Source organism: Barbus barbus (assembly GCF_936440315.1).
Source record: "Barbus barbus genome assembly, chromosome: 27".
NCBI classification, from domain to species: domain Eukaryota; kingdom Metazoa; phylum Chordata; class Actinopteri; order Cypriniformes; family Cyprinidae; genus Barbus; species Barbus barbus.
Genome location: NC_136755.1, coordinates 8,153,159 through 8,181,063, shown reverse-complemented (window position 1 = coordinate 8,181,063; position 27,905 = coordinate 8,153,159). Strand labels below are relative to the sequence as shown.

At 35.2% G+C, this 27,905-nt stretch overlaps 1 protein-coding gene across 1 annotated transcript; it reads left to right on the top strand.

Moving 5' to 3' along the window:
- The first annotated feature begins 40 nt into the window (after positions 1–40).
- LOC306846974 (superkiller complex protein 2-like) lies at positions 41–27,836 on the top strand. The gene is made up of 29 exons (XM_079380703.1): positions 41–118; positions 358–479; positions 570–691; positions 803–920; positions 1,621–1,735; positions 1,819–1,893; positions 1,988–2,041; positions 2,296–2,450; positions 2,557–2,727; positions 2,849–2,994; positions 9,978–10,124; positions 10,217–10,301; positions 10,387–10,493; positions 10,587–10,733; positions 11,095–11,194; positions 11,315–11,527; positions 12,622–12,732; positions 13,905–14,016; positions 15,414–15,532; positions 18,607–18,738; positions 18,910–19,047; positions 19,741–19,845; positions 20,794–20,929; positions 21,093–21,219; positions 21,296–21,506; positions 22,866–22,976; positions 24,711–24,929; positions 26,573–26,713; positions 26,957–27,836. The coding sequence occupies exons 1-29, from the start codon at positions 106–108 to the stop codon at positions 27,155–27,157; spliced, it is 3,753 nt and encodes a 1,250-aa protein (XP_079236829.1). The 5' UTR covers positions 41–105; the 3' UTR covers positions 27,158–27,836.
- Positions 27,837–27,905: the final 69 nt, after the last annotated feature.

Here is a 27,905-nt window from a genome sequence, read left to right as displayed (position 1 = left end):
TAAACGAAACAAAAATAATAATAATAAAAAAACCTTCCGTCCCTTTAGTTCTGCGTAGCTTCCTGCTGGACTGATACTTTATTGACACTGAAGAACTGCAGTGACATGGACAAAATAGGTATGAAAAATATAGTAGTAGTTTATTTTATTTGGAATTTGTAATTCTGCGTGTTTACCTGGTGTGGTGTAATAATATGGTTAGCAGCCAGTTTAGGATTTAGCTGATTTGTGTCATAATTCGCTCCTATGACAGCCAAACTGCATCTGAATGGGTTTTATGAGTATTTTGGTGTCACTCTTTGTATTTGCCTGTAGTTACAGTGCTACTGTTGAACTGCTGTTTTCTTCTGTGTGTAGATTTGCCCCCATTGGGTGCTGATGATTTGCCCCTGTCTCTGCTGGAGATGGGCTGCTCGGGGAGATTTGAGCTCATCACACACCCACTGCCCAAAAACAAACCCCTGCCTCCACACAGCACGGTTAGTCATTTAATAGTACTAAAATAACAGTGGGATTCATTTGTGTAAGCCAATCCTTTATATTCTATGGTACATTCTTACTCTCTTTAGCTTCCCCATGGGCTCCCTCCTACTTGTCTGGATCTAAAAACAGAGGTAGAAAAGCGTTTTCTCCGAGACCCTGCTTGGCTTCCGGTACACGATGTAGATGATGCCTTCCACAAGTTCCTTAAGTATGAGACACATGCAGAACATAGTGCTTGTCTTTGCAATATATATATATATATATATATGTATATATTATATATTTACTCAGTTTTGTCTATTGCAAATGTGTCCTTTAGGATAAGTACGCGAGACAAAGAGCTGGACTCACTCCTGCACTGCTCGCTGTCTCCACTGCACTCTGGTCTGTCTGTGGTCAGAGATCCCACCACCGGTATGCTGCTGGATTTCACTGAGGTAACACTGGAAAACATTTACTACATTCTGTTTGCTGATCTTACATTTTGTTTACTTATTCCATTTTTATCTTCAAAGATAGATGCAGTGTTGTTATTGTTACCTAAAACTATTAAAAAAAAATGTTAATTGAAATTAAATTAGATGTAATATAAAAACCTGCCTTGGCAACTAATTAAAATTGGTAGTTGAAATAGTTAAAGTATTACAATTAATTACTGAAACTAAAATAAAAATCAATTAAATATAAATATTTAAATACAGACAAAAACTAATAATAAAAAAAAAAGTACAAAAGCACAAATTACAAAAACCTAAAGTAAAATTAAAATGAAAACTGCAAATAAAAGCTTATTTAAAACAATAATGAACATAATAGGCTGATTTCTGGAAGAATGTAAAAGCTGTGATTCATAAAAATATTGCTTTGTTTATTTGAACAACCCAAATATTTCATCTTTCAACTCAACCAAGGGTTAGTTTGAGTCAGACTATCTGCTTGCCCAGCCAATGGAAATCTGTTTGGAAACAGTCATTATTTTGCAGTTCAGTTGCTACCAGTAGTGTTGCCTAAAATATGCTCTTCATCTTTAAATTAAAATTCATTTTTTTTAAATGTGGACAAGGAAACCACAGTAAATGTTCTTTAAAATATAATGTATTTTTATAATGAATATAACATTGTTTTTTCTTATGTCAGGTGTTATTAGAGGACACGGGATTGTCTGCCAAAAATTCTCTCTCGTTACAAAGACAGCCTGGACCCCCATCAGAGAGCCTAAGAGGGAGTAACACAAACTATCCATTCCTGCCAGGTTCAGTAATTCATATTTAGATACATTTCTCATAATTGAGTTTAAAAATGATCCAGTTTTTAAATTCTGCTGTCCTCGTATAGGTGGAATGGAAGAACTGACGTTAGAGCAGATTAAGAAAAAGTCAGAGCTGGAAGAAGATATTGACTTTGAGAAAGGTTGGTGGTCTGTTTTGTTTTGTCGGTAGTGAACAATACTTTGTGAGTGTGTGAGAGAGAAAAAGAAACTGTGACAGTTTGTTTCTTGCCTTAGATTTGTTGACGGTTCCTCCTGGGCTGAAGGCTGGTATGGACTTAAGTGACAAAGGTTGGATTTCATTATTGCTCTCTGCATATATGACATGTTATAATCCCACTTTAAGTTGTGCATTATTATCCAACAATAAAAAAACTATCATCAATTACTTTCCAAACTTGTATGACTTTCTTTCTTCAGCAGAACACATAAGATCTTTAGTCTCTAAAACTCTGCCGAAGAAAGAAAGTTTTAGAGGCTTGGAGCGACATGAGGATAAGTAAATGATAACAGGATTTAATTCATCTCTTTAATGCCTTTATAAGCCAAAACCACGAAGAGTGAGGTGAACCTGCTGTCCCTCCTGTCGACCTTTGAGGATGCCATTGACGCTCAACCTGAGGAGAAAGAGGGCATTTCACAAAAAGAGGAGACTGCTAAACTTCCCAGAACGAACAGCCTGGAGGACCTGGGAATTAAAGTGTGTTCAATTTTTAGAACGAATTCTCATTTGTTTATTTACCCAACATTAGTGTTTGTTTTATAATTTTCAAAATATGTTCTTCTTAACCACATGTACTCCTCAGGATTCAGGCAACTCTCCTTCTCAGCCTTCAGCGAACACAGTAGGTCTGAGTGAGCAAAAGAAGAAACTGCAGCAAGAAGACAAGGGAGACCATAAAAAATGGGCTGTTCCTGTGGACATCAGCTCACCCTGTAAAGACTTCTACAAGCGTATCCCTGATCCAGCCTTCAAGGTCAGAACTCACTATATGTTCATCGTTTTGTTATGTTTAAGTGCAAAGCTGCTATAATGCACGTGGTTTTTGTGAGTTTGCTAAAATAAAGGTTTGGGTTGTTTTTTTTCTCTTCCCTCAGTATCCCTTCGAGCTGGATGTGTTTCAGAAGCAGGCTATTCTCCAACTGGAAGCTCATGACTCGGTGTTTGTCGCGGCTCACACATCTGCTGGCAAGACTGTGGTGGCTGAATACGCAATTGCACTTTCCCAGAAACACATGACCAGGTGTGTATGTGAGACCCATTGTCAACTGATTCCTTCATTTTAGTTATTTGTTCTTTTCTTTTTAATACACTGCCATTCAAAAGATTTGGAGGATAAATAAACTAAAAGATCAGACATCAAAAGATAAATAAACTAAAACCAATAATACAAATCAATAAAAACTATATGAAAACATTTAAAATAAAAAACAACAAAATTCCTAAAACTTTAATTAAAAATATAGCTGCGAGCAGCGATGACGGGCCCAAGCCGTCAGCATACGCCACCCCGGTGGCATCGATAAAACGGTGCCCAGCGAGCACAAGCATCACAGTAACCCTCTGGCAGTTTGGTTTTAAGGGATACGGCAATTAAAGGGTTAATCCAAACCATCAACTCTGTGAAACACACACACACAGAACAACATATAAAACTTTAAATTCTGTGAAAATATATTTTTCATTGGTAGTTGATGTTAGTTAATGCATTTACTAATGCTAACAAATGAGAAATTATTATAGTTACCAAAGCTTTTAATGATTTATAAGCATTTTTTAATGATTTATTTTTCCATTAACTAAAATGAATAATTTTTTCTAACACAAATTAATAAAGTAAAAAATATATTGTTAATATTTAATGTTATTTGTGAATTAACCAATGTTAAAAAACAACATTATTTAACTGTTGTTAATTTACATCATTAATAAATATATACCATTTAATGTTGAAATCAATGTTTTAATGTTTAAAATCAATTCCAAAATGTGTTAATATATTAAATATTAAATTTTAAAGTTTTATCTTTTGAACATGACTATTTTTCTAATATTAAAAATATTTTGTTCATTGTTAGTTCATTGTAAGTTCATACTATCAATGAAGAATTAACATGCTTTAAAAAATATATTTTTCATTGTTAGTTCATGTTAATTAATGCATTCCCTACTGTTAACAAATGAGACTCAATTATAAAGTGTTATCAAAACCTTTAATGCTTTATAAGCATTTTTTAAGGATTTTATTGAGAAGTTTAAACAGACTCTCTCTCTCTCTCTCTCTCTTTCTCTCTCTCTCTCTCTCTCTCTGTCTCCCTCTCTCTCTCTCTCTGTCTCCCTCTCTCTCTCTCTCCCCCTCCACACTCACTGAACTCACACAGTCAGTCACTCACCCAGTCACCTACCGCACACATTAGAAGCACAGTGACAGGATATCTCTGATAAGTTTTAAAATTTTCTTCTCGCCATAGTGTACTGTAAATTCATGGAATTAATCACATATCCTCAGACTGTCTTGTTCTGTGTTTGGTGTGAATTTGTGGTTTCTGCTTGGAGGTGTATGAATTTGTTTACAGCCCGTTTTGAAAAAAAAAAACACATAAAAAAAAAAAGCCGACTTCCTGTTGGTCGTAGCTAATGTCTGTAAATTAGAAAGTTGTCCGGCTTAATGTGAACAATTTATGTACCAAGTTTGGTGTCTGTAGCTATCATTATATATATATATAATCATTAATAATTATATTCCATTTAATGTTGATCAATATTAATTCCAAAATGTGTTAATATATTATTAAATTTTAAAGTTTCTCTTTTGAACATGACTATTTTTCTAACATTAAAAATATTTTGTTCATTGTTAGTTCATTGTAAGTTCATACTATCAATGAAGAATTAACATGCTGTAAAAAATTATATTTTTCATTGTTAGTTCATGTTAATTAATGCATTCCCTACTGTTAACAAATGAGACTTAATTATAAAGTGTTATGAAAACCTTTAATGCTTTATAAGCATTTTTTAAAGATTTAAAAAAAACAGACCCTCTCTCTCTTTCTCTCTCTCACCCAGCTCCTCAATCCACACAGTCACTCACACCCCACCCCACCCCCACCCCCTCACTCAGCTGCAGGCTGACAGGGAACTCTCACTCATTGAAGCATTGTAACAACTGTCTGATAGTTTTAAAATTTTCTCCTCTGCATAGTGTATTGTAAATTCATGAAATTAATCACATATCGTCAGACTGTATTGTTCTGTGTATGTAATTTTTTATGAAGTGTTTGGAAGCTGCTCTTAAAAGATAAAAAAAAAAAAAAAAATCTATTTTTTACTGTAACTTTAATAAATTGCCATTAAATCATCGTTCAAGATATCCTAAATCCGTCCGCAATTTAGCATCTTCAGTATTTTGGCATCATGAGAAAAAATGTTTGGTGTGATTTACGTGTTTCTGCTTTGAGGAGTATGAATTTGTTTACAGCCCGTTTAAAAAAAAAACCCACATTAAAATAAATATAGCCGATGTCCTGTTGGTCGTAGCTAATGACTGTAAATTAGAAAGTTGTCCGGATTAATAAGAACAATTTATGTACCGAGTTTGGTGTCTGTAGCTAAAACTAACCCCCCCATTTTTGACAAAAGGTGGCGCTATAGAGTGCCTCTTCCACGCCCGTTTATGAGCTTTTTCCAGTGTCTAACTATCATTAATACTCATATGTGTGTTGAGTTTCATGACATTCTAAACATGTTATCTGCCTCAAAATCACCAGAAACGAATTTTCAACTTTGACACGTTGCCATGGCAACATAATTTTAGATATCAATATTCCCTTCACAGTTTTACATCGGCCGTGTTTTGACATTATTCTGGTGAAGTTTGAAGCAAATCGAGTAAAAATAAGATGCTGAATTCAAATCATTTTGAAAACGACACACTTCCTGCAGCCAGTTGGTGGCGCTATAACTTTCAGTCATAATAGTCACATCTATCCGATCGGCATCATACAACGAACAAACCACTGGAGTTTGATCTACATCATACAATGTATGTGGACGTTATTAGGCATTTCCTGGGTCTCATTTTTCGCCATAACTTCATCGCCTCGCCACGGGCAAACCGTTCGACATATCAAAAATATCTTCGCAATTTAGCGTCCCCAATGTCTTGAGATCATGTTCACCGAGTTTGGTGGTAATCGTATGGAAATCCTCAGAGGAGTATATCAAATTCCAGAGCATGCGCTTTTTAAACAGCCCTGAATAGCCGACTTCCTGTTGGGCGGAGCCTAAGACATGCAGCGTGAAAGTTGTTCAGCTCAATGAGTTCTATATGTGTACCGAGTTTCATATGAATACGTGCAAGTATGTGTGAGCTATACATCAAGCTTTCTGACAATTTTCCAGGGGGCGCCGTAGAGCCCCTGTGCCACGCCCGGGTCCCAGCCTCAGCGGCGTCCTAATGGCCGCAGGTTCCAACGTGCGTGCCAATTTTCGAGAGTTTTCGGGCACGTTAAGGCCCCCAAAAGTGCCCGGATGATTGAAATAAAAAATAAAAAAAAAATAAAAAATATAGCTGCGAGCAGCGATGACGGGCCCAAGCCGTCAGCATACGCCATCCCGGTGGCATCGATAAAACGGTGCCCAGCGAGCACACACATTACAGTAACCCTCTGGCAGTTTGGTTTTAAGGGATACGGCAATTAAAGGGTTATTCCAAACCATCAACTCTGTGAAACACACACACACAGAACAACATATAAAACTTTAAATTCTGTGAAAATATATTTTTCATTGGTAGTTGATGTTAGTTAATGCATTTACTAATGCTAACAAATGAGAAATTATTATAGTTACCAAAGGTTTTAATGATTTATAAGCATTTTTTAATGATTTATTTTTCCATTAACTAACATGAATAATTTATTCTAACACAAATGAATAAAGTAAAACATATATTGTTAATATTTAATGTTATTTGTGAATTAACCAATGTTAAAAACAACATTATTTAACTGTTGTTAATTTACATCATTAATAAATATATACCATTTAATGTTTATCAAAATCAATTCCAAAATGTGTTAATATATTATTACATTTTAAAGTTTTATCTTTTGAACATGACTATTTTTCTAATATTAAAAATATTTTGTTCATTGTAAGTTCATTGTAAGTTCATACTATCAATGAAGAATTAACATGCTGTAAAATATATATTTTTCATTGTTAGTTCATGTTAATTAATGCATTCCCTACTGTTAACAAAAGAGACTTAATTATAAAGTGTTATCAAAACCTTTAATGCTTTATAAGCATTTTTTAAGGATTTTATTGAGAAGTTTAAACAGACCCTCTCTCTCTCTCTCTCCCCCTCCACACTCACTGAACTCACACAGTCAGTCACCCACCCAGTCACCCACCGCAAACATTAGAAGCACAGAGACAGGAGAACTCTGATAGTTTTAATTTTCTGCTCTCCATAGTGTATTGTAAATTCATGAAATTAATCACATATCTCAGACTGTCTTGTTCTGTGTATGTAATTTTTTATGAAGTGTTTGGAAGCTGCTCTTTAAAGATAAAAAAAAAAAGTGTTCTTTTTTACTGTAACTTTAATAAATTGCCATTAAATCACCGTTCAAGATATCCTAAATCAGTCCGCAATGTAGCATCTTCAGTATCTTGGAAGCATGTGAAAAAATGTTTGGTGTGAATTTTTGGTTTCTGCTTGAAGGAGTATGAATTTGTTTACAGCCCGTTTAAAAAAAAAAAAAACACATAAAAAAAAAAAATAGCCGATTTCCTGTTGGTCGTAGCTAATGACTGTAAATTAGAAAGTTGTCCGGATTAATAAGAACAATTTATGTACCGAGTTTGGTGTCTGTAGCTATCATTATATATATATATATATATATATATATATATATAATCATTAATAATTATATACCATTTAATGTTGATCAATATTAATTCCAAAATGTGTTTATATATTATTACATTTTAAAGTTTATCTTTTGAACATGACTAATTTTCTAACATTAAAAAGATTAATAAATGCTTTAAAAAAATTGTTCTTTGTTAGTTCATACTATCATGGAAAAATTAACATGCTGTAAAAATATATTTTTCATTGTTAGTTCACGTTAATTAATGCATTTCCTAATGTTAAGAATTGAGACCTTATTATAAAGTGTTATCAAAATCTTTAATGATTTATAAGCATTTTTTAAAGATTTAAAAAAACAGACCCTCTCTCTCTCTTTCTCTCTCTCACCCACTGGCTCAATCCACACAGTCACTCACACAGTCACTCACACCCCACCCCACCCCCACCCCTCACTCAGCTGCAGGCTGACAGGGATCTCTCACTCAGAAGCAGTCTAAGTCTAACTCTCTGATAGTTTTCAAATTTTCTCCTCTGCATAGTGTATTGTAAATTCATAAAATTAATCACATATCCTCAGACTGTATTGTTCTGTGTATGTAATTTTTTATGAAGTGTTTGGAAGCTGCTCTTAAAAGATAAAAAAAAAAAAGAAATGATCTTTTTTACTGTAACTTTAATAAATTGCCATTAAATCATCGTTCAAGATATCCTAAATCCGTCCGCAATTTAGCATCTTCAGTATTTTGGCATCATGATAAAAAATGTTTGGTGTGATTTCTGTGTTTCTGCTTGGAGGAGTATTAATTTGTTTACAGCCCGTTTTTAAAAAAAACCCACATTAAAATAAATATAGCCGACTTCCTGTTGGTCGTAGCTAATGACTGTAAATTAGAAAGTTGTCCGGATTAATTAGAACAATTTATGTACCGAGTTTGGGGTCTGTAGCTAAAACTAACCCCCTCATTTTTGACAAAAGGTGGCGCTATAGAGTGCCTCTTCCACGCCCGTATATGAGCTTTTTCCAGTGTCTAACTATCATTAATACTCATATGTGTGTTGAGTTTCATGACATTCTAAACATGTTATCTGCCTCAAAATCACCAGAAACGAATTTTCAACTTTGACACGTTGCCATGGCAACATAATTTTAGATATCAATCTTCCCTTCACAGTTTTACATCGGCCGTGTTTTGACATTATTCTGGTGAAGTTTGAAGCAAATCGAGTAAAAATAAGATGCTGAATTCAAAGCATTTTGAAAACGACACACTTCCTGCAGCCAGTTGGTGGCGCTATAACTTTCAGTCATAATAGTCACATCTATCCGATCGGCATCATACAACGAACAAATCTCTGAAGTTTGATCTACATCATACAATGTATGTGGACGTTATTAGGCATTTCCTGGGTCTCATTTTTCGCCATAACTTCATCGCCTCGCCACGGGCAAACCGTTCGACATATCAAAAATATCTTCGCAATTTAGCGTCCCCAATGTCCTGAGATCATGTTCACCGAGTTTGGTGGCAATCGTATGGAAATCCTCAGAGGAGTATATCAAATTCCAGAGCATGCGCTTTTTAAACAGCCCTGAATAGCCGACTTCCTGTTGGGCGGAGCCTAAGACATGCTGCGTGAAAGTTGTTCAGCTCAATGAGTTCTATATGTGTACCGAGTTTCATATGAATACGTGCAAGTATGTGTGAGCTATACATCAAGTTTTCTGACAATTTTCCAGGGGGCGCCGTAGAGCCCCTGTGCCACGCCCGGGTCCCAGCCTCAGCGGCGTCCTAATGGCCGCAGGTTCCAATGTGCGTGCCAATTTTCGAGAGTTTTCGGGCACGTTAAGGCCCCCAAAAGTGCCCGGATGATTGAAATAAAAAAAATAAAAAAAAAAAAAAAAAAAAAAAAATAATAATCCTTAGAAGAACAATAGGGCCCTGCGCCTTACTGGCTTGGGCCCTAAATAATAATCCTTAGAAGAACAATAGGGCCCTGCGCCTTACTGGCTTGGGCCCTAATGAAAGTGAAAGTAGAAAGTATAAAATCAAATAAAAAAAAATATACAAAAATAACACTGCTTTATCGTCACTTAAAAAAAAAAATGCATGCTTGCTGATTAAAAAAATAATAATAAATCTTACAAACATTTGAATATTAGGTATTTAAAAAAATGTAATTGCAATTTTGGTGATCTTTTTTAAACTGTGTTAAAAGCATAAATGTAAAGCACTTTGAATTGCCATTGTGTGTGAAATATGCCAAATAAGTAAACTTATCTTTCCTTACTGTGACATTAGATGTATGGCTCACACTAATGTCACTGTTTCTCCTGACAGGACCATTTACACGTCCCCCATTAAGGCCTTGTCCAATCAGAAGTTCCGAGATTTCAAGAACACGTTCAGTGATGTGGGACTTTTGACTGGAGATGTCCAGCTGAGCCCTGAATCCTCGTGTCTCATCATGACCACTGAGATCTTGAGGTGATTATCCAATAGCAGGCCTTCATGTCAGTTACTCATAATTCATCATTTTCTTACAATCGTCGTTCATCAATATGTCTTCCTCCTAACAGATCTATGCTCTATAACGGGTCCGAGGTCATTCGAGATCTGGAATGGGTCATTTTTGATGAGGTTCACTATATCAATGATGCAGAGGTGATGGTTTCAGTTCAAAAATCTAGTTCAGTTATGCTTTTCTCTTTACTGCATTCAGATCTCATATGATGTTGTTGTTTGTCAGAGGGGAGTGGTGTGGGAGGAAGTGCTCATCATGTTGCCGGAGCATGTTAGCATCATCCTGCTGAGTGCCACAGTGCCAAACGCAGTGGAGTTCAGTGAATGGATCGGGTGTGTATTATCAAAGCCATGAAACCAGATTTTATCCTGCTCTATGTAGACTGTGTGGCTCATACGGTTTTACTGTGCTTTGTCTGTCCCCAGGCGTATCAAGAAGCGGCCCATCTATGTGATCAGCACAATTAAAAGGCCTGTTCCTCTAGAGCACTATCTGTATACCGGCAACAGCACCAAGACTCAGAAAGAGCTCTTCCTGTTACTGGACTCCACTGGAAACTTCCTTACTAAAGGGTACAGATTATGTCACAGATGGTGCATTTCAGATTTATTCAAGATGTTCAAGATGTCTACTGTTTTCAAATATTTGTTAAATAACTATGCTTAAAAAGGCTGCATTTATTTGATCAAATTATGAAATATTATTACAATTTAAAACTCTTATTTTGGATGCAATTAATCGTTTGTCAGGCAGAACTAGAATTTATTTAGTAGATAAGTGCCAGAAAAGGGTTGAAAGTGGTGTATAAAACTACATTTACACAAAAAAAGCTTTGATTAACATATTTCGACTAACAATGTAAATGGACTTTAGAAGAGGTTTTCAAAGATATAGAAAAGGGCTTTCAAATTGAATAAACCTTTTGTTTTACAGCTACTATGCTGCAGTAGAAGCCAAGAAGGAACGCACCAGTAAACATGCACAGTCTTTCGGCACAAAGAACGTATCGCAGCACAACACAACAGCCAGTCAGGTCAGCGTCTGAACCTCTCATCATTTCTTTTTAAACAGGCTATATAACATAGCAGGTCTTTATTTCTAACAGCTGCAGTGTTTTTACGGTGTTGTCTTCATCCTCGTTGTGCTCCCCCAGGATCGAGCCGTGTGGCAGACGCTGCTGAACTATCTGTCTCAGAGGCAGCAGACTCCAGTGGTGGCGTTCACCTTCTCTCGGACACGCTGTGATGAAAACGCCCGCTCTTTGACCTCTCTGGACCTCACCAGCTCCATAGAGAAGAGCGAGATCCACTCCTTCCTGCAGAAGAGCCTGACCAGGCTGAGAGGAGGCGATCGGCAGTTACCGCAGGTACATGAGATTTGGCTCCAGTGTCCAACTGGTTTTTCATTGCCTGATTCTGATATCTGGAAAACAAGGATAAATTATACCTTATACAAAATTACAGACTGCAAACTCACTTTAATGATAACTGAAAAAGTAAAAAAAAGGTAATAATTACTTTAAGGCTATTTTTAGGACTTTAAGATGTTTTGCACTGTTGAACTGTCATAAGTTATTTAGTGTATACTAAATAGTAGCGTATACTTCGAGTTGTCTTTACTTTTTTTTTGCATTACAATAGTAAATAATGTTTTGTTTTTTAACATGACAGTAGGTTAATGACAGTTAAATACAGTTAACCTCCTGTAATGTAAAAGAATAATTACTACTGTAATGCAATAAAAGAAAATGCATTATTTAATTTTTAAACAATTTTAAATATACACTGCTGTTCACTGCTTTTTTTTAATGTTTTTGAAAGAAGACTGGTAACACTTTACTTAAAGCCTTTATATGTAAATGCATTATAAAAGTATCTTTAATGCATTAATTATGCCTTGTAATGCATCTTATGATCCTATGAATGTTATTGTACATTATAGCAATTATCTTTTCATAGCTACATTTTTAGAAAGTGTAATGTATAAAAACACATGAAAATGACCAATATCAGATGTAACAATGAATTTGCAAATATTATAATGCATTTAAATTTTGCTTACAATTGCTTATTAAAAGATATAATGCATTGCGGAGTACATTATGAATACCTTTATAATGCATTATGCATAATGGCTTTAAGTAAAATTAAGCAAAGTAAAGTTACCGGAAGTCTATTATGCTCACCAAGGCTGTGACTATATGACCAAAAATACAGTTAAATCTCTAATTGTGAAATATTAAAGCTGTTTTCTATTTGAATATATTTTAAAAAACATATGTGAAAACCAAAGATATGCATTATCCTTTTACAAAATTTGTAATGAATTTAAAAACAAATTGGTTGCATTAGGTTCAGAATTGCAGTATATTTGTTGATTAATTAGCCTGGTCAATGTTCACCTTTTAAAAGTCAGTTTAATAGAGTTATGGTGTTTATCAGCATTGTTTTTTAACCACAGATCCTGTCGATGCGTGATTTGCTGAAGAGAGGGATTGGTGTTCACCACAGCGGCATCCTGCCAATTCTGAAGGAGATTATTGAGATGCTCTTCTCCAGAGGTTTAGTAAAGGTTTGTCTTATGGACTTGTTTTGTACAAGCAATATATGAATAGCCAAAAGCTAAATTTATAGCTACAGTTGTGCTCATAAGTTTACATATCCCTTTCAGAATATGGAAAATGTTAATCATTTTGCATGTTATTTTTTTAATTTAATACTGTCCTGAATAAGCGATTTCACATAACACATGCTTAAATATTCTCCACAAGACAAAATAATAACTAATTTATAAATATGACCCCGTTCAAAAGTTTACATCCCCTTGAATCTTAATACTGTGTGTTGTTTCCTGGATGATCCACGATGTCTTTCTGTTTTGTGATAGTTGTTCATGAAACCCTTGTCTACTGTTCTTCAGAAAAATCCTCCAGCTCCTGCACATTCTTTGGTTTTCCAACATTTTCTGCACATTTGATCCCTTTCCAACAGTGAATGTATGATTTTGAGATCCATCTTTTCACATGGAGGACAACTGGGGGACTCATACATAACTATTATATAAGGTGAAAATATTTACTGATGCTCAAGAAGACAACACAATGCATTAAGAGCTGGGGGTGTAAACTTTTTGAATTGGATGATCAGGGTAAATTGTACTTATTTTGTCTTCTGGGAAACATTTAAGTATTTATGTAGCTTCTTAAGTGCAGTACCAAATGAAAAAATATATGATCTTTTAACAAAATAAGAAAAATGTTCATATCTTCATCCTGTTCAAAAGTTTACACCCTCTGGCTCTTAATGTATTGTGTTGCCTTCTTGAGCATCAGTAAATGTTTTCAGCATTTGTAATAGCTGTGTATGAGTCCCTCAGTTGACCTCAGGGTGAAAATATGGATCTCAAAATCAGACAGTCATTTTTGGAAAGGGTTTAAATATGCAGGAGATGCTGGAAAACCAAAGAATGTGCAGGAGCTGGAGGGTTTTTCTGACTGCTCGGGACCAACAAGGGACTCAGAAAATATAAAAACAGCCATGGATCATCCAGAAAATGACACGTAGTATTAAGATTCAAGAGTATGTAAACTTTTGAATGGGGTCATTTTTATAAATTCAGTTATTATTTTTATTATATTAACATTTTGCACATTCTGCAAGGGGTATGTAAACTTAAGAGCACAACTGCATATTTGATTAAAGACAAAAAAAAAGTTGATGACGTACAATCTTTCTCTCTTTCAGGTGCTGTTTGCTACAGAGACGTTTGCCATGGGTGTGAACATGCCTGCCAGAACTGTCGTGTTCGACAGCATCCGCAAACATGACGGCACGGGTTTCAGAAACCTGCTGCCTGGTAAAAACTCAGCTCCTTTGCTGTCTTGCATTACAAACAACGAAATGCCTGTTTTGTCCAAACATATCCTGACTTGCATCTCTTAAGCACACCTGTTGCAGGTATTCTCATTTAAAATGATAATTGATTTGTATTATCATAAGAATAGAAATTCTAAGAAGCTGTCAGATACTTGTTGGCGGAGGCGCTACAGGCAGACAGACGCTGCTGATGGCCAGGTGTTTGATGAATTAGCCATCTCTAATGAATGAGCAGATTAATTATGCTGGAGTAGTGCAGATGTTTGTGCACATGTGACTGGACTGCAGTCAGACTGGGGGAAGACAGCAGGAGGCCTTTGATGTGTGTATGTGAGAGAGATGCTTGAGTATGCTTCAGTCTATTTTTCTTCTAATAATAGTGTTTATGGAAAAAGGGGAGAGGGAGAGAGTATAGCTGGCCGCTTTTAAAGATGCAGCACACGTTTGAGTGTAGATGACTCTGTTTTATGCATTGCGTCGAAAGCATTTTGCATGTTGCCTAAAGTACACAAGACAGACAAAATAGATATTCATAAAACATTTGGATAAATGTGACTATACATATCAAAAGTGTGTCTGGGTCATGTTTCACCCCTGAAATCAAAATAAAGAAAAATTATCAATTATTATTTTAAATTTTTAAGACAATTATACATTTGACTAAAATTAAAATAAAAAAAATTAAGAAAATGAAACCCATGTCAGGAACATTTTTCATGTGATTTTTATGACAAACACAATTAAACTCTCTCTCAGTAATCTACTATAATGGAAAAAAATACTATAATTAAAATTATAGTGAAAGATAATTCTAAGTATATACTACCATTCAAAAGTTTAGCATTTCTTAATGTTTTAAAATTTGATCAAAGATACACTAAGAACAGTAATATTGTGAAATATTCTTTTATATTTTTTATTTTAATGTATTTTTATTTGCTCAAGAAGCATTTCTTATTATTCTCAATGTTAAAAACAGTTGTGCTGCTTAATATTTTTGTCCAAACTGTTGAAAATAGCAGCATTTATTTGAGATTTTATTAGAAATATTTATGTATTTACTGACACTTTTAATTAATTTAAATCTTACTGATTCCAAACCTTTAAATGATACTATCATGGTAATATTTTCTGTACTAAATTTATGATTATTTTAATCTAAAATAAAATTCACAGACCCCCCCCCCCCCCCCCCCCCCCCCCTGAATAATTAAATAATAATGAAATCACAATGCCAAAAAATCTTAATGGCCTCAAATGGTAAAAAAAAAAGCTCAGTGTTGTTGTTTAATATATGTAAATGTATACAATTTTTTTGGTTTAGTCTGATGTTGATCAAGAGTATCATAGTACTAAACTGTGTGTGTGTGTGTGTAGGTGAGTACATACAGATGGCGGGCCGTGCAGGCAGAAGAGGTTTGGATGCTACAGGGACGGTTATCATCCTCTGTAAGGCTGGAGTTCATGATATGGGAGACCTCCACGCTATGATGCTGGTCAGTACTGCAGCAGTATGTGTTAAACACCTACATCTCTCACCTAAGGTCAGGCCTGATGCCTCACTGCTGATGATTCTCCTCAGGATGACTAAAACACAGAAACGGAAAAAAAAGAGCCCAAATTGGACATGATTAGTGAAGTCCTCCATTTTTACGACCATTACTGTAGCACTCTCTGTAGCAATCTCCTCTTTGTAAATCACAGCCTGATTGTTTAATCTGGAGACAAATACAAATGCTGCTGGTCTTTTTTTAGAGTCATGAGCATGTGAGTGCACCTCTGTCCTCCTCTTGTGGATGGAGTGTGGGTGAATGGGCTCCTCTTCATTAAAGTGTCCAGCGTGCTGGAGCTGTTTTAACCTCTCATTGTTTCACATCACAGCTGTTCAGTCAATTAACCCTGTCCCTGATTCCCTGACCGCATACACTGCTATTCCTGCATAAAATTCTCCAGCATTCACTAGTGCTCTTCACATCGCACATACCAGAATCCACAGCCGTGAGGGCTGATTTTGAGTGTTATTAGTGTTAGTGAATCAGTGTTATTTTATACTATACTATTAATATTAATATTTTTAATTACCTTTAATATTTTGTTTTAATTTTAGTTTGTTTTTATGTACTTTTGACATTTTAATGCTTTTTAAACATACATATAAATATGTAATATACTACACTTTGTTTGATATTCTATATATAATATAAAATATTAACAGTTTACTTAAAGCCTTTATATATAATGCATCATGAAAGTAGTTTTAATGCAGTAATTATGCCTTATAATGCATTGTATGATTGGAACCACAGTCATAATACATTATAATACTTATCTATTCATTGTTACACCTTTAGAAAGTATAACGCATTAAAACATCAGACAAATCTCCCAAAATTATAATGCATTTTAACTGTGGTTACAATCATTTATGGAAAGATATAATGGATTACAACATACACTATGAATACTTAGTGTATGTTGTTATTTCAGTTAGCTGATGTTTTTGTTAAGTATTGCATCTAATAATTCAGTTTTATTTTATTTCAGCTTTATTTGAGTTAACAAAAATGGTTTTTAATAGTTTAAATAAAATAAATAAATCCCATAGACTTGCACTGAAGAGGCAATTATTAATTTAATTGCAAATTCATTTTCAGAGGCCAGAATATCTGTTACATAGAGACCTGGGCTCTTTTGAATTGGACCAGTCAGAAACCACCTCATTGATATGTTTAAAATACTCTGACATGTTTGCAAATGCATAGCAATATCCTGGCAATCTCCCACAACCCCTAGCATCATGGTGGCGAGTTTTCCACAGACAGATCCTCAGAAAATGTAATGATATAGTTAGTTTTACGAGTAATTTCCTTACTGTTTTGAAAAGAGCATGAAACATTTGAATTCCATTATCCATTTGAGCTGCTGATGAGTTTGACCCAGTCCATGCGGGATGCATTTTTTTTCAAATGGCACAGTAATCTGTGTGCTGATCAGCTCCATGTCATGGACGTCATGGCAACAGCAGCTGATGCTGTAATAACGCACAGTGTGTTGTCAAGGGCCGCTGTGTGATTGGATCTCCACTGTATGTCAACTCCATTTCCCCACTCTAATTACCCTGGATGAGCACAATGAGAATCATGATACACACATCCTTACATTGTGTCCTCATGTTATTATTTTCATGGTTTGAAGCCAATTTGTTATTGTATTTGTCTGTACACCATAGTCTTAGCTCAAATATTGGCAATCAATAAATGAATGATTTAAAGGAGACCTACTATATCCCTTTTTTACAATATGTAATATAAGTCTCAGGTGTCCCCAGAATGTGTCTGAAGTTTCAGCTCAAAATACCCTGCAGATCATTTATTATATCATTTTGAAAATGCCTATTTTGAGTGGATTTTTTGTGCATGCCTCTTTAAATGCAAATGAGCTGCTGCCCCCGCCCCCTTTTCCAGAATAGTGCCTTTACAGCTTGTACCTCAGATACTCTGCTAAAAATCATCTGTTTGGTTTTGATTATCATGTTTTAAAGCCATATTAGTTTAAACGTCTGATATACGGTTTTCTGAACGCACACATCCGAAGCACGCGCATACTGCATGTGAGTAACAAAATAAGCTCTCTTTTATGTCTTATTGCGCTTAAACTGTCAAATATATGCAAGTTTATGTTAAAAACACATGAGTTACAAAAACAGTCGGTTATGTCTGTGAAGGTAAACAGCTGGGAAAGAAATCATAAACGTAATGATTACAGTAATATACAGTAAATAAATCACTAAATCCACTGCTCTCTTGTGTCCTCTGAGGCTGGGATTCTAAATAGTGTTCTGTGCTTGTCTGTGCAGCCAAAGACAGAACAGTTAGCAAGCATTGCTCAAACTTTCGCCATGGCATTAGAACTGGTACAATGTTTGCAAAAACACAATGGCGGCGCCGTGGGTGGAAACTTGCAGATTAAGGGACGGTAATATAATAATAAGATCCCCTTTATACGTCACGGGGAAATCTGAGTGGCTCTTTGTCCACAAGCTTGCAGAGGAAGGCTTACCAAAACAAAGTTACAAGGTTGTTCTTTTTCACATTTTCTGCGTTGGTAGATACACTGGAGACCCAATTATGAAGTGACATACTGCCAAGTATGGTGACCCATACTCGGAATTCATGCTCTGCATTTAACCCATCCATCGTGCACACACACAGCAGTGAACACACACACACCGTGAACACACACCCGGAGCGGTGGGCAGCCATTTATGCTGCGGCGCCCGGGGAGCAGTTGGGGGTTCGGTGCCTTGCTCAAGGGCACCTCAGTCGTGGTATTGAGGGTGGAGAGAGCGCTGGACATTCACTCCCCCCACCTACAATCCCTGCCGGCCCGAGACTCGAACCCGCAACCTTTGGATTACGAGTCCGACTCTCTAACCATTAGGCCACGACTTCCCCTTATAGCACTTAAACACGGAAAAAGTCTGTGCTATGTCACCTTTAAATGAAATGGAGTTAAATATGCAAGAGCAGAGAGAGATGGTGTTAATGTGTGGCGTTTCTCTCTGTGTCAGGGGAAGCCGACAGTCCTGCAGTCTCAGTTCAGACTGACCTACGCCATGATCCTGAATCTGCTGCGTGTGGAGGCCCTGAGGGTCACCGACATGATGAAGAGGAGCTTTTCTGAGAACCACAGGGATACGCAGGTAAACGGCCTCATTTCCCAGCAGCCCCTGGGTGACGCTGAAATGTCTGTGGGGTTTGCATGCCCCAGTAACTGCCTCGGTAATTCAATCTTGCAAAAGGCAGAAATATGTGATGAAATGTTATGAAACCCTTTCGCTTAGCCAAATCATTTCTGTCTTTGTGTTGCTCAGGCTCATGAGAAGAGAATAAGTGAACTGAGAAACACACTCTCCTCTCTCCCTCCGCTGGACACGGAGGGGCAGTTATCTGATATACTGTCATATTACCACACCATCACAGAGCTGCGCATCACCACAGAGACCCTGCAGGTACACACACACACACACACACACATTTATATGAGCATAGTGAGCACTATCACAGAGCTGTACACTCGATTCACAGCATTTGAGCAATTATACTCAGTTACAAACCAGCTAAAAAAAAACTTGGACAGTTGATTTCAGATTAAATGACAGAATTTAATTAATCAAATTAAAAAAAGAATTATCTTGATTTTAAATTTTATTCAGGGTTACTGAACAAAAACTAAAACCATAAAAAAAAATGTTACTTCAAAAAAAGTTTAACTGAACTAAGATGAATAAAAAAAACTTATTTCAACTAGTTGCCAAGTAAAAAAAAAATACTTAAAAATTAATTAAAAAATGAAATATACAAATATAATAAACAAAAAATATAAAAACAAAAACTAATTAAATGTTATAAAAAATTATTCTAGTATTTCAATGAAATGAATACTAAAATAACACTGATGTGATTTGAATTGGTAAAATATTTACAATTCTGTGTTGTTATTATAACAGGTGATATAACACCAAAGACATGAGCAAAATGACAGTTTCTTCTTAATTAAATAAAACAACATAGTCATTATGATAACATTTAGCTAGTTTATATATATCCTTTTTTGTAGATTTTTATTTCTATATAACATTTAAAAAATATATACATATATAAATTGCATTATATTTTTATAGTAATGTGTATGTGTGTGGCAGCGAGCTATGCTGGAGTCAATGAATGGACTCAAAGCTCTGTCTGTGGGGAGGGTGTTAATAGTGAACAACGGCCAGCATCACAACGCCCTGGGAGTCATTCTACAGGTGTGTGACTGAGTAATGAACACATTTTACTGTCATCTTCTCCTCCTCTAACCATAAACACATCTGCAGCAATGACCATTGAGACTGTCACATATTCATTTGGGGAAAGTGAGGTAAGATGCACCACCACTTAATCCACTAAACAGATGCTATTACAAAATAGTTTGAAATGTGCATTAGTTGTTTTACTTATGTGTTTATAATTTTATTTGAATGTAAGTTATTTTTGTATTCCTTATGGTTCATTACACAGTTAGCCTTAGCTGTGTCACTGGATCGGTTTTTATTTAAAGTCATATTTCTGTGGCTGTATATCAAGGATGTTTTCTTCTAATTTGAGTGTATAGCAGACAACCTTTAATATGATTAGGTATAGTATTATACTTTAATAGTTTCACTAAAGTTTTCAAAAGTTTGTGATTTCTAATGTTTTTGTAAGAAGTTTTGTTCAACAAGGCTGCATTTACTGTATGTGATTAAAAACAGTAATATTGTGAAATATTATTACAACTTAAAAGAGCTGATTTCTATTTGAATATAATTTATTCCCATCACGCAAAGCTGAATTTTCACCATTCCTCCAGTTTTCAGTGTCACATGATCCTTCAGAAATCATTCTAATATGACGATTTGCTGCTCATGAAGCATTTCTGATTATTTTCAGTGTTGAAAACAGCTGCTTCATATTTTTGAGGAAACCATGATGCATTTTTTCAAGTATAGGTTCAAGGATAAATATAAAATTCAAAAGAACATATTTTATTTGAAATAGAAATATTCTGTAACTATACTGTTCAATTTAATGCGTTTAATTTCTTTAAAAATCTTAATGAACTTTTAAACAGTAGTGTATTTCCCAGAGGACAACTTAAGTAGAAAGTTTCACAGCTTAGCTCACTCTCCCCTATTTGTTTTCCTCTCTCTCTTTCCCATCATCTCCTCCCACAGGTGTCCAACGATGCAGTAAATCGCACTTTCACCGCGCTCATTATCTGTGAGAAGGGTAATGAGGAGGCGGCGGGTGATGATCAGTCTAATAATGTCTTACATCCCATCTACAGCACTTCACTGTTTATTCCAGAGGGTGAGCAGACATGTACACACACACACAGCATCACATCCACCCCCAAATCTTACCTGCCCACACAGTAAATCACCACCGGTTAGCTTGTCGCCATGTACCTCACACCTACTTCTACAGCTTCTTTTGTTGTTAAAGTGTCATTACAGTGTGACTGTGTGTGTAGGACCCTGCAGTCATACGGTGCAGAAACTGAAGTTGCAGGACATCTCTGCCATCACAATCAAAACCCTCAAGGTCATTCCAGAGAGAATCATCGACAATTACAATAAAAGACAGCAGCCACGCTTCAGGTGTGTATGTGCTCATCTCGATTGTTTTGCATTAGTTGAACTGTGGTACTGATAATAAATAAACTTCCCTTCCTAGACTGGATCCACCAGGTCAGGCTATTTCTACAGCAACTCAGGAGCTCCTGCGATTGGCTGAGGCCAATCCAAATGGCATTACGACCCTTGACCCTGTGAATGACCTGCACTTGAAGGGTATGGATGTGGTGGAGGGAGTGATGAGGCAACGAGTGTTACAGGACTGTCTGAAAGACTTCCACTGCATCCACTCGCCCACCTTCACTGAACAGGTCTGTTTATTATATTCATGTGTCACATTCAAAAGTTTGTGGCCAGTAAGATTGTTTTTTTAAGAAATTAATAATTTTATTCAGCAAGGATGAATTAAGTGGAGCAAAAGTGACATGTTACAAAAATATTTATATTTCAGATAAATGCTGGTCTTTTGAACCTTTTATTCATCAAAAAATAAACAAAACATAAAAAAATTATAACATTTCCGCAAAAATATTAAGCAGCAAATTTGTTCTCAACATGTTTTCCCTTTGAATTAAATAGATTTTTCTAAGCCTTTTGGAAGATATTTGTTCTTGATTGTAATTTTGATCAATTTCTCATTTGATGTGTTTTTGCTTTTCAAGTAAATGTATTTTGATTTAAGAATCTTTAGACATTTACTTTTTTCTTATTTTTTTACTCTAGATCTGTTGGAAGTTGTATTTTTATTAGTGTTGTCAAACGATTAATCGCATCCAAAATAAATGTTTTTATTTACATAATATATCTGTGTGTACTGTGTATATTTATGTATATATAAATAGACACACACACATGCAGTATATATTTTGAAAATATTTACATGTATATATTTATATTCATAGAATTTATATAATATATAAATATATTTTATATATAAACATAACTTTAAAAAAAAAATATATATATATATACATGCTTGGGTGTGTATTTATATATACATAATAAATATACACAGTACACACACATACTATGTGAACAAAACCTTTTATTTTGGATGCGATTAATCTCAATGAATCGTTTGACAGCGCTAATTTTTATACTTCGAAGCATTGCTAATACAAGACATTTACAGACCATATTGTAATGTGTTCCATATGTATTGTGTTCTATTCAATTTATTTCTTAAAGTTTTTTACTTGGTTCTAAAAAGGCTTAAATTTGTCTTCAAAAAGCTTGCAGAAACCCTGTCAAAGAGAAAACGGTTGTTTTAGACTGTAATACTATTTCACAATATTACTAGTATAGAGTAAGACACTTCTTTCAAAAACAAAAAAACTTACCGACCCCAAACTTTTGATTGGTAGTGTTTTTCCTTCTGTTGTCCAAATCCACTGTGCAGACAAAAGGGAAAAAAAAGTCATTTCTAATCTAAATGTATCCTGTATTTTCTCATGCATATTTAGTAATTTGGCACAGTAACTCTCCCACGTGCACAGACTCTCATTTATTGAGTGTGACAGTGGCAGGGAGGAATAAGGATGTGTCTCATTAGCTCTCAGTAATCACTTCCAGCCTTCACCTTCTGCAGTGCGCTGATGGAGTAGAGTGATAAACTCGCTCTCTCTCACTGTCATTTTCATATTCTCTCTCTGTGTGAATATCTTGCTCAGTTTGCACGTGTGCAGGAGAGGATGAGTGTACAGGAAGAGCTTGACAAGCTTCTGTTCCTGGTGTCAGATCAGTCATTGACACTGCTGCCTGACTACCATCAGAGAATCAAGGTCAGTCCATCTACTCATTCTGCTGCATGTCCACGTTATAGATGGATATATATTTCATAGCACAGTAATATGTTCTTTGAGATGCAGTCATGAAATGAATAACAACAAGAGTTTTGTATATAAACGTGTGTTTGTGTGTGTGTATAAACAATAGTCAACATTTGAAGTGGATCAAAAAAGTTCATTAAAGTTGTCCTAAGACAAGAACGCTTTTAGGTTTTAGGACAACTTTGATGAAAGGTTTTGATCCTTGATGGACATTTTCACTCAGGGTGTACTCACTTTTGTGGCCAGCGGTTTAGACATTAATGACTGTGTGTTGAGTTATTTTTAGGGGACAGCAAACTTCCACTGTTATACAAGCTGTACACTCACTACTTTACATTGTAGCAAAGTGTCATTTCTTCAGTGTTGTCACATGAAAAGATATAATAAAATATTTACAAAAATGTTAGGGGTGTACTCACTTCTGTGAGATACTGTTCATACATGTATGTGTGTGTATATATATATATATATATATATATATATATATATATATATATATATATATATATATATATATATATATATATATATATATATATAAATATAGATATAGATATTAGCGTCAATTAATTATATGTGGGCCTGCTGCCAATAACCTGTATAATTCAGACAAGTAATTAATGACCAAATTTTCATGTTGTATTTAATTTAGGCTTTTATTCACATATAATGTTGTGCTCTATATATGTGCTTTGATCAATGTTTATGTGTGAATAAGAGAAGCTGAGTAAATAAACAACAACAACAGAACTGTCAATGGGACAATTTACTCCCCCTCAGGCCTTCCAATATGTAGATGAGTTTGTTTCTTCATTGGAACAGATTTGGAGAAATTTAGCATTACATCACTTGCTCACCAATGAATCCACTGCAGTGAATGGGTGCCGTCAGAATGAGAGTCCAAACAGCTGATAAAAACATCGCAATAATTCACAAGTAATCCAAACCACTCCAGTCCATCAATTAATGTCTTGTGAAGCAAATAGCTACGTATTTGTAAGAAACAAATCCATAATTTTAACTTAAATCCAGCTAAAATAAAGTCCTCTATCCAGTGAAAAGGTCGTCTTGTCTTAATCAGGAGAGAAATGTGCACAGATCCAGCACCATTTACAAGCCAAAACAGTTCTAAACAAATATGTCAATGGATATTGATATGAGAGAACATCGGGAGATGGACTTTTTCACTGGAGAAAACATCATTATGGATTATACGCTCATATTTTGGACAGAAGCGATGCTCGTTAACTGATGGACTGGAGTCATGTGTGGATTACTTGGGGATTATTGTGATGTTTTTATCAGTTGTTTAGACTCTCATTCTGACGGCACCCATTCACTGCAGAGTGATGCAGTGAATGGGTGATTTAATTTCTTTAAATCTGTTCTGATGAAGAAACAAACTCATAAATATCTTAAATGGCCTGAGGTTGAGTAAATTTTTAGCAAATAAACTGTTCTAATTATGGAAAAAAAATACCTAATATTATTTGCTTCCAACATTCTTAATCAGACCAGAATTAATCATTTAAAATGTTAATACTGGCCAATACTGATACAGCGGCTGATATTTTGTGCATCAGTCATTAAAATTTTGTGCTATGCTTTGTTTAACATTAAATGTTTGCTAATGTCACAGATGTTATAACCACAGTCAGTGCTAACAGTATAGTGCTGTATTCGCAGGTGTTGGAAGCACTGCAGTATGTGGACAGCACTGGGGCGGTTCAGCTGAAGGGTCGTGTGGCGTGTCAGATCAGCAGTCATGAGCTGCTGCTGACTGAACTCCTGTTTGAGAACACACTGAGTCCTCTTGCACCTGAGGAGAGCGCCGCCCTGCTGTCCTGCCTCATCTTCACGCAAAACACCCAGATAGACCCGCACATCACCAACACGCTACAGGAGGTAATGCAGCATATTCTCACAACCGCCGAAGATTAAAAGATGAGGAAATCCTATGAATTACACATGCTAATACATTATGCCCATCTGAAAAAACAACAAGCATTTTATTCGAGCCCACAGCCATTAGAATATAAAGCATCAGATACTCTTGTCGTCATGGTTATGGATGGATGTGAATTTATACGGCTCTCTGATCTCAACACCCAAGAGATGTTCATAAGAATGTAGTGGATGTGGCCTGGGAGCTTAGCTTTATGCCTTTAGCAAAGGATGCAGTTGCACACGAATATGTAGGTGTGTGTTGTCAAACAGCCCAGAAACATGGAATTGCTTTAAAGGGACCGTGAATAAGTCATGACACACAAGAGTTATATAGTTCACAGAGGCTCGTAGACCAATGTGAAAAAGCCCTTGCTGTTCAAACGCTGCGAGGTGAGGGCGTACAGATAATGTAGCTGCAGTTTGACTGCATGACTACATTGCCTGCCTTGCTCTAGTTGCGTAAGCACTTAGACAGCAGTTGGAGACAAGAGTGGAGCACAGGACAAAAGAAACTGACGCAGCGCTGTGCTAAGAGATCTCATTGTGATTAATCTGTAAATCTATACATCTAATTTAATTAATTACACAAGATGCCACTTAATTAATTGAATTAATCACATATAACACATATGTCACATATAACAATAACTTTAATTGAAGATAAAACTTTATATTAAATGATGAGTAAATAATTAATATTATACAATGCATATACAGCTATGGAAAAAACTTAAGAGACCACTTGAAAATCCTTAGTTTCTCTGGATTTACTAGGTATGGGTTTGAGCAAAATGTTCATATTTGTTTTATTCTATAAAGGTCTGATAACATTTCTTCCAAATTTCAAATAAAATTTAGAAAATGACAATTGATCAAAATAAATGTTTTCATTTGTTGTGATTGAAAATCAGGGTTATTCCACCAAATATTGATTTCTTAACTCTTCTGAAGTTAAAAATTGGTATTGTTTGTCGTCTAAACATGAATATAAACATGTCGGAAGTTTTATTTAAAATATGGTAGAAATGTCATCAGTAGTTTACAGAATATAACAAAAATTACATTTTACTCAAGCACATTACTATAAAATGTAAATCCATATATATATATATATATATATATATACACATATATATATATATATATATATATATATATATATATATATATATATATATATATATATATATATATATATATATATATATATATATATATAATATTTCAAAATGTAATTATTCCTGTGATGCGAAGCTGTATTTTCAGCATCATTACTCCAGTCTTCAGTGTCACATGATCCTTCAGAAATCATTCTAATATGCTGATTTGCTACTAAAGAAACATTTGAAATTATATTTTTTGTAACATTATAAATATCTTTACTGTCTGTTTTGATACATTTAATGTGTTCATGCTGAATAAAAGTATTCATTTCTTTTAAAAAATTACTGATCCCAAGCTTTTCATAATTTATACATATAATTTAGATTATATATACATATAATACGTGTACGTGTGTGTGTGTGTATATATATATGTATGTATGTATATGTATATGTTACACAATTATAAATAATTTTTCCATTCTCTTGCTTTTGTAGGGCATCAATCAAGTGCTTAATGTGGCACAGCGTATTGGTGAGCTGCAGAGGGATTGTGGGATAGCTCAGACTGCTGAAGACTTTGTGGCCCAGTTCAAGTTTGGCCTGACTGAGGTTGTATACTGCTGGGCAAGAGGCATGGTGAGCACTGACCTTAAAACACAAATCATCCAACCATCACAGCGGCCTTATTATGGTGCTCATTTAGTTCACATCTATCTATCTATCTTAAATGTAGCTTCTCTAATAATAGCACTTTGCACAAATATTCATATTCTTGTAATGCTATGATATTAAAGTCACTATACTATATTCTTCTTTGTAAAATCATTTTCAAAATAGGACCTTATTGGGATAATGACTTTGTGTTTTTGTGTTTGGTAGCCGTTTTCTGAGATTGCCCAGCTGACGGATGTGCAAGAGGGGACGATCGTACGCTGCATCCAGAGGCTGGACGAGGTCCTGAAGGAAGTGAGACAGGCTGCGCGCATTGTGGGCGACTCCGTCCTGGGCAGCAAGATGGAAAAAGCCTCACTGGCCATACGCAGAGACATTGTGTTCACCGCCTCGCTCTACACACACTGAAAGAGAGAGCAAGAGGCAGAATGTGTTTGCGTGTTGATTTGGATACAAAATAGAGCGTACAGAATATGGACCTGAGAAACTACTTGAATTACTGAGTGCATGTTTACATTGAGTTGAGTTTGCATGTGCGAGTGAAGGAGTAATTCACTCCTCATACCTGACCAAAGATGTGATCTCAATATAAAATGTACAGCAATAAAATGAGCTGTATGTGGAACACTGGTTTCATCCATATTGTCAGAAAAACTTTTTTTTTGCATTGTGAGCATTTTAATGAGAACCGCAGCGGTGCTTTCTTTTATGATTGTGTGTCGATATCATTGCTATTCTCACATTTGCTGTCATTTTTTATTATTATTATTTATTATTTTACTTTTGTCATGAGGGACGTTTCTTTATTCTGGTTGCACTGCATTTTTGCTTTCTCTTAACCCTCTGCACCCACTTTTTAACATTAAATATAGTTCATAAATTAGTCCTCAGATCAATCAGGACTGTAACCATATCATTTAGGATGAAACTATTTTCAGATACGGCAAGCGATCATATGTTTTTTAAATGTAGTATTCTTTAAGTTGTACATTTGTTCTTCCCAGTTCTGAATATTTGACAGTATCTCAAGAATTTTATATCAACTTTAGTATTATTCTGCTTTCAATAAATAAACAGTTTATAATAGAGCCATATGAATATTTTACAAATACATCTCTATTGTGACTAGCAGTCAATATAGGCCCACTTTTCATAT

Coding starts and splice junctions, on each gene's coding strand:
- LOC306846974 (XM_079380703.1), top strand. Junction 2,042..2,295: donor TATGGACTTAAGTGACAAAG/GTTGGATTTCAT, acceptor TGCCTTTATAAG/CCAAAACCACGAAGAGTGAG. Junction 2,728..2,848: donor TCCCTGATCCAGCCTTCAAG/GTCAGAACTCAC, acceptor CTCTTCCCTCAG/TATCCCTTCGAGCTGGATGT.